The sequence below is a fragment of the Rhinatrema bivittatum genome, chromosome 6 (genome assembly GCF_901001135.1).
Source record: "Rhinatrema bivittatum chromosome 6, aRhiBiv1.1, whole genome shotgun sequence".
Classification (NCBI taxonomy): Eukaryota; Metazoa; Chordata; class Amphibia; order Gymnophiona; family Rhinatrematidae; genus Rhinatrema; species Rhinatrema bivittatum.
Window position 1 is genome coordinate 98,092,987 of NC_042620.1, and position 12,973 is coordinate 98,105,959.

Below are 12,973 nucleotides of genomic sequence, written 5' to 3' on the forward strand. Positions count from 1 at the left end.
TTGCTTTGCATATGCTCTGTCTTCCACTTCTTAATTCATGGCCTGATTCGCAGCACTTGAAAGTACAGCAACATCACTGTAGGGTCAGATCAGGAAACAAGTGAGTGACTTTCATGCATAGGTATTAATTCAAGTATGTAGTTCCTCAAAATAGAAATAAAACAAACAGCACTTCTTATAATAGAAACAAAACCTGCAGCTGGAATATTATCCCCCAATCCAATTAAGTGCTCTTTTCCCTTACTCTAAATTATTTTATTCTACATTTGTTGTGTGTGTATGTGAGTGTGTGTGTGTGTGTAAGAAAGTGCTACAAGGAAAGCCCCCGCTGAAAGAAAATCCTTCAGTATTCTTTTCCTGCCAGCAGACATCTTGCACTGAATGCATCTTGTTTCTTCCACACAGAGCATCACCTAAGTAATATACTTGCAGTTTACCTCTGGGTCTCCTGCATGGCAGTATGGGTTCCCAAGTCATGAGATTGGTCTCCATGACTTGGGCATCAGTCTTCATTGCTCATGTTGCTCTCCCTACCCCCATCATTTAGCCTCCCTATGTATATTTTATGGAGTTATCAAAACCTGTCTCTTCGATATTTTGTTTATAGTGTTAATCTGTGTTTTTGGTTTTAGAGGAGCAGAGCAATTAAAATTCTGCTACATGGCACCTGCAGACTTGTCTGTCTTTTTTTTTTTTTTTTAATTGAATAAATTAAAATTTGTTTTTAAGGATATCTAATTCAACCCACCACCACAGAGGTGTCTGCTAATATTCTTTTTTGCAATGCACCAGAGAAATCAAGAATGATGTCCCGACCTCTGTTGTGTTCATTAAAAATAATGAACGGCACACAATATGCCAATTAGAGAGATACTAGGAATGGCAAAATAAAATCAATGCATTTCATGCAGGCCAACTGAACATTATACAGTATAAACAAAAAAAAAAAAAAAAACCCAAAAAACCACTTAAGTCTCCATAAATCTTGCTCTTTGTGATATATTACCATGATGTCCCTGCAACCACCCCCATTTTCATATTTCTTATATTTTTATCTTAACTTTTAACTAGATTATAAGCATTTTATTCAAATAGACTCCCTCTTATTGTACATGTATGACCTGTGTTAATCAAACATTCAATAGTATGCCAGTACTCACAATTGTAAGTTTTATATAGCTGCATACCTAGCACTATATAAATTATTTATTTTCTTAACAAATAGCAAATGCCATCATGATCCACTCTGGTCATCACACTTTTAGAGCATTCTGTTCAATTAACCCTCTATTAACGATAGGCTGATGCATCAAAATACCTACTGTGCAAACCATTTGGGTCAAAGAGTTCTCCAAAGATCATGATAAAATTTTGTACAAACAATTTATGGATTTATGATACAACATAATTAGCTACTGTCCATCAAATGTGGACCACCAACAATTTCTGTTGGAGGTCCACATTTGACGGACAGTTACTGATATAATTTTTGAATTTAGATTCTATCACCCATTCTTTGGCTCATTTAATGAATATGATGTGAATGTCTTTGTTCCTTTTGGTTACTAGCAAAATTATGCGCTGATGTATTTACTTGTATTAAAACATGGATGCCAAAAACAAATGGGTATTAGCATATTTCTGGTCTGTGGTGTTATTTATGGCACTTTTTTTCCAGTTTTATTCAAGGGGAATGTTTAACACATATTTCTGCCATGACTGCTTTGGTAGTATGTTTAAAAAATGTACTATACTGTATCAAGAAAAGAAAAAGATAAAATAATCAAAATAAGTTTTAGTTAAAAAGGATATTGCATACTTGTTTTCTTTCTAGACTGTGCATTCATTGTATATCTCAGTTATAACTGCTGATTACAGTTTTTAATTTAACAAAACAGTGGGAGCAGTAATAATCAGATGTCTAAAAGAATATTAACATAAGTACTACAAAATTTCAAATCTAAAGTCCTAATCAGTTGTTAGACTTTCATCTACACCACTTACATCATCTCTCAACAAATAATTCAATCTTGAATATACAAAAATGAAATTAACAATATCCAATCACTTTTAAGAAACTCAAACTAACCACTACAGCAGCATTTTTTCAGCTTTAGAGAAACAAAGGAAACAATATTATTATAAATTATACACTCCCATAAATTTTTCCCAGGTTTAATTTTCCAGCACAATATTCCTATTATTTTCTAGACTTATTATATATTAACATATATTTGGATTTACATTTGAAATACTTTTGTAACAATCAGTATTCAGTTGGTTTATGCAGTGGTGACAGTAAAGTGCAAAATATCAGATAACATCTCTAGTGCTCATACTGCACTTCTGAAGAGGCTTGATGGCTGAGCTTGGATCTTCCATTTATTGACAGAGTGTTTGAAGGAACATAAACCTAGAAGAAAGGAAAGCCATTACAACACTGCCACATTCCCAAAAAAAGCAACAGCATTTTTGTCCACTGAAGTATTTATTAATTGTAATTAGAAGTTCTAGTAGACATGAAGAAACTGGAAGCTTTGAAGGTTGCAATATCACCTTAATAGATTTGACAAAAAAATGTCATGTAGCACATGAATTTTCAGCATTTGTGCACACAAGTGGATGTGCAGAGATTATTGCTATTATCTTATAAACTATACAGTAGGAACTGGACAGTTTATAAAATACCACCTATTTGTGCTTTAAAAGCATGTGTATTTTTCCCGTGCAAGAGACTGCATATTTTCTTTAACCATTTTATACACACACATGTATATTTTACGTGTGAAATAATTGTGACACTGTGCAAATAAACGCCCAGAATTAAACACAAAAATAGAAATTTTATAAAGTATGCATGTATACAGTTTTGAAAATTCTTACTTGTGCAAGTACTTGGAATTACCAGTTTGCCAATACCTTCACCTGTTCACCCAGTCCTTCCCCAGTTCACCAAGACCTCTAACAATCCACCCCATTTCCCACCGCCCAGACCTCCCATCCAAAAACTGCAGACAACAGACAAGTCTGATTTTACTGGTACAAGTTCATTAGCAGGTATAAGTTTACGAACAAGTTCGCTAACATATACATATCTCTTACAAAATAGCAACTACCATGTGTACTTCTGAACCATACACTGGAATGCCCTTAGATTGCCCCTTTTTTTTACCTGATACAATATATGCACAAAACAAAAAATGTGTGTGTACTCCTGAGGATTATAAAATAGCATATTCACATGCACATGTGATACATCCACAAAACCCCTCTGAACATTCCATTCTCAAAACCACAAAAGGCCCTTTCTACATCTAAGACTCCACACATCAGTCAACAGTAATAAATAATAAATTATCTCCCCTGGCAGAACATTCCTCTTATTGGGGACACAAAATAGGTGACAAACATTCATGTCAATGAAAAAGCTGATCTAGGACAGAGGTGAAGAATGGAGATGAATTTCTGAACTGGGAAGAATTGCAGAGATTGAATGACTATTCACTTTGTAATTTTCTATAAACTTTTGAGAACTTCACTGCAAAGTTTGATAGATATTTATACAGCAGTGATTTATAGTATTATGTATATCATATTTATATTTATATAATGTAGCCATAACTAAGGTTCTACTTGTTTGTGGGGGTGGGGGAAAGTTGTGTGTGTGTGTGTGTGTGTGTGTGTGTGTTGATTTTCAGCTTGGCACACTTTGGATCTCTCTGCCACAGGTCACTGCATCACTGCAGTAGTATGTATTTAAAACCTCTCCCTGGGACATCGCGATAACGCTTTCCGTGTGTAAGTTGGTTCTATAGAATTCCCCATTCTCCAAGATGTCTGGTCTAGGCGTATACATTTTTTGACCCCCTGTTGTCAACCGCACATACACCTTGAAAAGTCATAAGTTTACAGCATTAGTGACCTTTAGGTCCGGCTCCTGAATTTGTTTGTCTTTCTCTGCGATTGTCCCGGGAGATAAACCCATCCTCTCTATGCTTTGTTAAACACGTAAGAGAGTCCGCTCGGGATTCCTTTGTTCTGAAGCTTCGTTCTACTGTCACATAACCACGGTTTTGCTGCGACTTGAGCTGCAGATTCTTTTTTACTAAGAATTTTGGGAATTGGTCCCCCTGACGCAGCCTGACGCGAAACACGGCCGTGTCGGGGCTCTTTGTGATTACTCATTTTTACTCTATGATTAAACCTTTGTGCACAATTGCTGTGTGCACATGTTGAATTAAAATACTAGTGTTTTGGTTAAAGTGGTATTGTCCAGTTTAATTGATTGCCGTACATTATTCTGCTGTTGTTTACCTAAATGTGTGTGCTCTGACTCCGCTCTCCCTGTATGTTTAAAACCTGAGTGCCAGACTACATAGCACATTTTTCAAGTAGCTGTTTATTTTATGCTCCTGCTTTGTGTTAGTCAAAGTGAAAAGTGTTCCTTATCAGGAGGTTTCAATAGCCTGTTGCTAAAGTTCTCTTTCAAAAATCATGTGCAAGTTTGTTTTCTGAACAGGGGCAAGATAACTTTTTTATTTTTTTTTATTTTGGAATACTCAAGCTGCAATAAGGCTGATTGCTAATTTTCCTTCTCCATTTATAACAACCACTGAGGCAGTCCGCCAGCATGTTCAGGTGACCCGGCAGGGAGGTGGCTCATAGTTACATCCCTCTGGAAAGGGCCCAATCCCAGACCTGTATCGCTTTCTGGCAGAGGAGGAAGGAGCCCATGCTATCCTGCTTGTTGATGTACCACATCGCCACTTGGTTGTCCATTCTGATGAGGACGACCTTGGAGGACAGCCTGTCCTGGAAGGTCCACAAGGCGTACTGGATCGCTCAAAGCTCCAGGAATTTTATCTGGCAGCAGGCTTCGGCTGCAGTCCAAAGGGCCTGGGTATGCAGGCCGTCCGTGTGGGGCAACCACCCCTGAGGCAAGGCATCAGGGGTGAGGATCATTTGGGGTGGTGCAGGCTGAAATGGGAGCCTGGTTTCCAGATTGGGCAGGGTCTCCCACCAGGTCAGGGAGAGGTGCAGAGGGTCCGTGATCGCCACTGGTGACTCTATATTATGGGTTGCTTGCCGCCACTGTGACCGCAAGGCCCACTGAGGGTCCCTCATGTGGAAGTGCGCCAAAGGGTAACGGAGTTCGAGGCCACCATATGGCCCAGCAGGTGGAGCAGCAAATGGGCCGGAACACTCTTTCTTTTGTGACGAGGGTGGCCAGCGAGGAGAGGGCAACTGCTTGATCCTTGGGCAGAAAAGTCTTTGCCTGTGCTGTATCCAACCTGGCGCCGATAAAGTCTAGCCGTGGAGACTGATTGAGATGTGACTTGGGGAAGCTGATAACGAATCCCAATGCCTGCAAGGTCTGAACCATCAAGGCCAAAACATTCAGGGCCCTGGAGTGACAGTTGCTCCGGATGAGCCAATCGTCCAGGTATGAAAAGACATGGACTGAGCAATGCCTGAGGTAGGCAGCCACCACCGCCAAGCATTTTGTGAAGACGCGTGGGGCTGAAGCCAACCCAAAGGGCAGCGCTTTGTACTGAAAATGTGCAGTCCCCACCAGAAAGCGGAGGTACTTCCTGTGGTTGGGGACAATTGCAATATGGGTTTAAACGTCCTTTAAGTCGAGGGAGCAAAGCCAGTGTCCTCTTCAGAGGAGTGGGATCAGCGTGCCCAGAGAGACCATTTTGAATTTCTCTTTTACGAGAAATCGGTTTAATGACCTGAGGACAAGGAAGGGGCGCAAGCAGCCATTCCTCTTTGGAATGAGGAAGTACCTCGAGTAGAAGCCATGGCCCCACTGCTCGCGGGGGACCGGTTCTACCACATCCGCTGCTACGAGGACGGAAAGTTCCGATTAAAGGACATCCTGATGGGGGAGTGATCTCTGGGAGCCTGCTGAAGTTCAGGCGGTAGCCCTGGCGGACAATGGAGAGGACGCAATGGTCCGAAGTGATAGTCTCCCAGCGACAGGCGAAGCAAAGAAGCCTATCGACTAGGGGATCTACCGCCAGGGGAACCGGGTTTGGTTCATGCCCCCTCGCTGCCAGTCAAAAGCCGGCAGAAAGGGCCTGTTGGGGGGCTGGTTGGGCCCTTGGAACTTGCTGCTGCTGGCCACGGCCTCTAGGGCTGGACCGAGGTGGCCTGGCACAGGCAGCTGGAGAAAATTACTTCCTCGGCCAGTAGAAGGGTTTGCGAGAGCCCGGCCTAGAGGACTTCATGGCAGAGGAAAAGCCTTCAGAGAGGGTGGCGGAGAGTTGCTGAAGAGTATAATGTTGATCTTTCAGCTGCGCCATGACCTCTTTCATCTTATCCCCAAACAGGTTTTTGCCTATACAGGGGAGGTCCGCAAGCCTGTCCTGAACCTCTGGTAGGAGGCCTGAGGCCCGGAGCCAAGCCAGCCTCGGGCCTGAGGCCCGGAGCCAAGCAACTAGCATAGCACCTTAGAACAACTTCCTCCCTTTGCCCGGAGGGGCAGAAGCGTGTGTCTGGAAGTGTCTGGCCTTTTTAAGCGCGGACTCCACCACCACCAACTGGTAGGGTAGGCGTCGCCATTCAAAGCCTGTGGCCTGTTGAACCAGTTAAGTCGCATCAGCCTTCCTGTTTACCTGGGATATAGACACCGGGTGTTCCCACATACGGAGGAGGAGGAACTCCTAAAAGATGTTGTGGACCAGCACCGCCACGATCTCCTTTGGAGTATCGATGAACTGGAGGACCTCCGGCATCTTGTGACAGGTATCCTCCTCAGACAGGAGCTGGAAGGGGATGGCCTCTGCCATGGCCCTTACAAAGCAGGCAAATGACAGGTCTTCAGGCGGAGATCGACGCCGTTCCTCCAGCGGGGGGGTTCCTCAAGGGGGGGTAGTCTGAGAACTTGGAGGATGAATCAGAGGAATCACCCCCCCACAGGTCATAGGAACTCTCCTCCTTGCTAGGAACCGGACATCGAGGGCAGGGCACCGGGAGGGGTGGAAGGTCTGGGCCCCAAGGACACCAAAGGCCTTGGGGGCACCAACGGCATCGATGGACCCCGAGGCATCGACGGGGGCAATGGCCGTGGTATGCCGGGAGGAACCCTCAGCCTGGGGAACTGTGGGCATGAGTACCCGGTCCCAGAGGCCTCATCCTCCTCGGAGGACCCGGATCACTCCAGTGGAGGTAGTCTGTGGCCAAGGAGGTATCGAGGGCCTCTTGGGCACCGGTTGCGTCGGTAGGGCGCCAAGAAGGATGTCCAGATGCAGCAGGGGTGCAAGCATCAATGGCGGAGGTTCAGGCACAGGTATAGGGGCCGGTCGTGCCAGCAGCTCAAAGCTCTGTAGTGCTTTGAGCACCGCCGATTGCACCCTGCGATCCAACTCCTCCTGAAAGTCCTGGATAGTTAGGACTAATGGAGGGGGACGAGTTGTCACCGGCACATCCTCGGAAGGATCGTGAGGAGGCACGGTGCCCAGCATCGTTGCTGGTGGGAAATGCCTCAGACTACCGGGGGCACCGGAGGATGGGGCCTCCGGTGGCTGGTACCACTTTGATGGCGGCTCAGCAGCCACTGATGCCATTTTGGAACCGGAACCGTGGCTAGATGGTGACCGGTGTCTATGCTTTCTGGATTTCCGGCACTCGACCCGTTCTTTCCCCTGCGCTGAGGAAGACGATGACCCCGAGGTTAGGGGGAGGGGAGAGACCACCGAGGATCGATCTCCCTCTCCCTGGTCCTTAGGGGTACTGGGGAGCGGGACCACCATGGGAAGAGATGGGGACGGTTCCCCGCAGTCCTTGGGCATGAAGGATACCGAAGCTGAAGGTTTTGAAGAGCCAAAGAGCTTCTTCATTTTATCCAGGTTCGCTAGACACCCTTTGGGGGGCATTTGGTCACACAAACGACACCCCCAGACATCGTGCAAGGCCCCCAGGCAGAGGATACACACCTCATGTGGATCCGTGATGGACATGGTCCGCTGGCACTGGGGGCACCGTTGAAAACCTGACGACGCCATCTCAAAAAAGAGGCTGGCGTGTGGTTGATGACCAATCGACACCATGGTGTGGGAGTCTGAAATTGACCGCAAATAAAAAGGCAAAAGCCAATGGACCTACTGAATGGAGGAACTGAACGCAAAGGGGGACCCGAAGCAGAACCCCCCCCCCCCCCCGAAAAAGATAGAAGCACTTTTGAGGATCTGGAGCTCCACAACCGCGAGGTTACTGCGCTGTGGAAAAGAAGAGACTGAAGGGGGACGTTGCGTGGATGTGCGGATAGCAGCAAGCTGAGTTTTCCATGCCGGGCTCAATTGGATGTTGTCACCCACATGTGAGGACTACCATCCTGCTTGTCCTAGGAGAATGCAACAGTTCAAATGGAGATTTCATGAGTTGCAAGAGGACTACTTTGACATCCGAGGAAACTGCCAGGGGGCGAGTGGGGCTCTTCAGTTGCAGTAAGCCCCTCATGAATTGGCCCAAGAGCGGATAGGAAGAAATTGCAGAACCATCTGAACCTCGATGGCTTGCCCGGATGGCACTGAGGTGAACCCTCACTGACGTGGTCTGCAGACCAGACTCAGAGAGGGACAATAGGTAGTCCAAGAGTGCAGGAGGGGAGCAAGAGAAGGGATCCAGACTGTGAACCTTGCACCAACATGAGAACTGCTTCCACTTCAGATTATAGGATTGTTTGGTAAAAGTGTCATTCTGGACTCCAGAATGACACGAGATACTCCTTCTGACAGGCCAAAGGTCCCTACCGTCACCTATAAGCCATGAGGGTCAGGGCTTGCAGGTTGGGGTGGCGAAGCCTGCGCTGGTCCTGGGTGATCAGGTCTGGAGCTGTCCCCAATTGGATTGGGGGGCACGAGGCCAGGTCCCCAAGAGTTGGGAACTAGTCCTGACAGGGCCAGCAGAGGGCGATCAGAATCATGAAGCCCTGATCCTGCTGTAATTTCTGGATCATTTTGGATATGAGAGGAAGGGGAGGGTAAGCATACAGCAACATTGTGTCCCAGTGGATCGAGAAGGCATCCACTATCGATCCCCTGCCCCTCTTGCCGAGGGAAGAGGGGGAAGATATGGTTCACTAGCTCCTCACTGAGGGACGATTCGTGGGGCCAGAACGTCTGGCTCAAGGCATTGGCCAGAATGTTGTCCACTGTCTGTCTGAATAAGAATCACCTTGTTCACGAGCTGCTCTCAGAACACACACAGGGCATAGCGGATCGCTCGCAATTCCAAGAGGTTGATCTGAAGCTGCAATTCCTGTACCGACCAGAACCCCTGGGTGCGGAAGCCCCACCCCATCCTGGTGATCATGGCCTGGGGCTGAGCACTCTAAAAGGGGTGCCTGCTCCAGGTTTGAGGGGATTGTCCACCACTGGAGAGACTGCTATAACCGTGTCATGACTAGAATTCGGAGCATGCAGGTCCTGCATAGGCTGACACCATTGACAGTGCAATGTCCATTGGGCTACGTGTATGGGTAGCCGAGCAAATGGGGTACATGTACCATTGCCACCATATGGCCAAGCAGTCGGAGGAACTGGTGAGCAGAGACATGGGGGCAACTGGAGATGTGTCAGGCAAGATCCATGAGAGTCTCCGCCCTGTCCCAAGGCAGGAAAGCCTTCACTTGGATACTGTCCAGGTGTGCCCCAATGAAGTCCAGTTGCAAAGACTGCTGGAGATGGGATAGTTGATCAAGAAATCCAGAGTCTCCAAGGTGTCAATCGTGAAGCTCATGGCAGTCTGAGCCCCTTGTCGGGAGTTGCCCTTGATGAGCAAATCGTTGAGGTAGGAGAAAACATGAATTCTCCGCCTTCGAAGATGTGCACCGACAACTGCCAGACATTTAGTGAAGACCCAGTGTGCAGATGCCAGGCTAAAGGGCAGAACTTGATACTGATAGTGATTCCTGTCGACCAGGAATCTTAGGTACTGCCGATCTGCCTGAAAGATGGGGATATGGGTGTATGCATCTTTGAGATCGAGGGAGCAAAGCCAATCTCCCCATCTTGAAAAGGGGAATCAGGATGCCCAGCAAGACCATTTTGAACTTTTCCTTTACCAAGAAATGGTTTAAAGCTCTCAGGTTCAGAATGGGCTAGAGGCCTCTTATCTTCTTGGGGATTAGAAAATACCTGGAGTAGAATCCTTTGCCCTGTTGGCTGGGCGGAACTGGTTCGTCTGCCTGAGCAAGAATGAAGGTGGAGAGCTCCACTCAAAGTATCCATAGGTCCCCTGCAGCTCTCCACCAGGGACACTGAGGGGAGTGGGATGGAAGCCGCTGGAAATGCAGCCTGTAATTCTGACGGATGATGGATAGGACCCAGATGTCCGATGTGATCGAGATCAACTGATCTGCGAATAGTTGGAGTTGAGACGGGGTCCTGTGGAGAAGGTTGGCTCATGCTCCCTGGCTGCCAGTCAAAACCCTGTGGCGGGGTTCTGCAGCAGAACTGAAGGTGCCCGAGGTGGCCAAGGTTGTCTTTGTCTTGTCTTGGGACAGGCCATTGAGCCCTGGACCTTGGTGCAGGTGGGTAGTATTTACGAGGCTGATAGAAAGGCCGTTTAGGATCTTGCTGTGGGGGCTTTCTAGTAGGCTGGGAGTCGGAAGTACTAGCCGACAACTGCTGAAGGGTCTCCTGCTAGTCCTTCAGCTGAGTCACAGCTTCTTTAATTTTGTCAGCCAGACTGTCTTGGACCTCAGGGCGCAAGTCGGAGGCCCGTAGCCATGCTGATGTCGGGTTCCAATGCCCGCTGTGGCAGTTCTCATGGCTGTCTTGAAGACATCATAAGTCGGGCGAACCTCGTGCTTATCGCACAGGCCCTGCTGGACAATAGATTGGAAGTCCTCCTGGAATGGTTGAGGCAGACGCTCACTAAATTCCAGGGCCTGCATCTACAGGTTCCGGGAATACTGTCCTATGTAAAGCTGGTAGCAAGCAATGTGGGCAGTGAGCATAGCACCCTGAAACACTCTGCGCCCCAATACAACAAGAGCTTTGTGCTCGCACCCTGGAGGAGTGGAAGCATGGGTACGTATGCTTTTAGCCTTTTTCAGGGATGACTCTCCCACCACCGACTGGTGGGGGAGTTGACGGTGGTCGAATGCAGTGGACGGCTGGACCAGGTATACTACATCAGTTTTCCTGTTAACCGGCAGGTCACCAGGTCCTTGGAAAGTATCATGAACTTGTACTGCCACCATCTCTTTCGGGGCATCCATGAATTTCAGGATCTCAAGTATTTTATATGCCTGGAGTCTTGCTCTGTCAACAGTTGGAAAGGCACAGATTCTGCCATGGCCTTGATGAATCCTGCGAAGGAAAGATTGCCATCATTCCTCTGGTGGAGAGGGTTCGGAAGGTAAATCTTCCGATTCCTTGGAGGATACCGATGCCGCCTCCTCCCAGGGGTCATAGGGAGCTTCCCCCTCACCGCGACCTTCTGGGGATGCAGGGGGTTGAAGGCCCATCGGTGGGCGTGGCATGGCCCTCAAGGGCACAGAGAGAAGCGCCGGGGCATTGATGGGCCTCGAGGATGCAGAAGCGGCGAAGGATCAGACGGCATTGGTGGGATCGGGGCACCGAAGGCATCGGTGGAACCGACCCAGAGGGTCCTGGGAGTGTTGGCAGGTGAGGTGGCACCATGTGTCTCTGGGCCGCCATTGAGCCTGATGGCCCTTCCTCTTTGGATGAGTCGCTCACCGGTATGGGGGCTGGTGGTGGTGGCAGTGGTGCACCCATTGACTGCGAAGGGGCTTGGGACCCCAGAGCCAGTTGCATCGGCAAAATACCGAGCAGCATGTCGAGCCACTCTAGCAAAGGCGCAAGCACTGGTGGAGCAGGCTCTTGAGGTGGAATTGGTACCCAGGGAACTGGAGGCTCGTGGCCCTGCAGGGCCCGGTCAACCGCACACGCCTCTCTAACTCCTCCTTAAAGGCCGCCGAGGACAGAATGGCCTGAGGAGGACCCGGTGGAATCAGGACGTCCCCTGGATCGAGAGGGACCAAGCTCTCCACCAGTGTCGGTGGAGGCTGCCTGGAGGCATCGGCAGGGTCGGAGGGAAAGGCTTCCACTGCCCTTGGATTGCTTCGTAGGAGATGCACAGGTCAATGTCTTCTCACAGTCTGGTTTCGATGAAGAGGATGATTGACGACGGTGTTTCTTCGACCTTTCTTGATACCGCGATCCTTGCATGGTACCGATGGCGATGTCGAGGAACTCAACCGAGAATGGGATGACAGGGATAGTGACCGGTCCCCTGAGCCTAGTTCATGGACAGCAAAGCAAGAGGAGGCAATCAGACTGTATTGAGAAACCAGACGCCGAGGATGGATCTGATCGCTTGGACCTGAAAAGATTTTCCATTTTGTCAAGACAGGCCATATGACCCTTTGGGGTCATCTAGGCACAAAGATTGCAGACACGGTCATCGTGGAAAGCCCCGAGGCAGACAATGCAGACCTTGTGGGGTCTGTGATGGATGTAGTCCAGGGGCACTGGACTGCCATGGAAAAAAGAGCACGGCATGAGGTCGATGGTCAGCAAGCACCGGGAGGGGAAGCTGTCGGCATTCGACCCGGAAGGCACAAAGCACTTACTGATCGCTGCCCGAGGAGGGTGAGGGACCTTACGTGACGCATGGAAGGAAAAACAGTTCAAAGTAGCAAAAATGCCAGAAAGAAGTGCGAGTTCCGAAACCGTGAGGCGATAGCTCTGCAGAAAAGAAGAGATTGAAGAGGGACCCCCAAGGGCATGCTCAGTGTTCCTATCAAAGTTTCTAGAAACTTTAACAAACGTTTTCCGTGCCGGGCTCCATCTGATGATGTTACCCATGTGTAAGGACTACCATCCTACTTGTCCTTGGAGAAGAAAAGCTCCACGTGCAGCCTACAATTGGAAATAAAAGAGACTGAGGAGAAAGATGGAGCCGCGCGGGAAAGGATGTTCAGCTGCACACAGAGCAA

General features: G+C 48.2%; 1 protein-coding gene across 10 annotated transcripts in view; it reads right to left on the reverse strand.

The window, feature by feature from the left end:
* Positions 1-657: 657 nt before the first annotated feature.
* COBLL1 (cordon-bleu WH2 repeat protein like 1) overlaps positions 658-12,973 on the reverse strand; it is a 393,951-nt gene continuing 381,635 nt past the window's right edge. For all 10 annotated transcript variants that reach the window (XM_029605630.1, XM_029605633.1, XM_029605638.1 and 7 more), the window contains one exon: positions 658-2,413. In XM_029605630.1, coding sequence (XP_029461490.1) covers positions 2,327-2,413 — 87 coding nt within the window. In that variant the 3' untranslated portion in view covers positions 658-2,326. The remainder of the gene's footprint in view (positions 2,414-12,973) is intronic.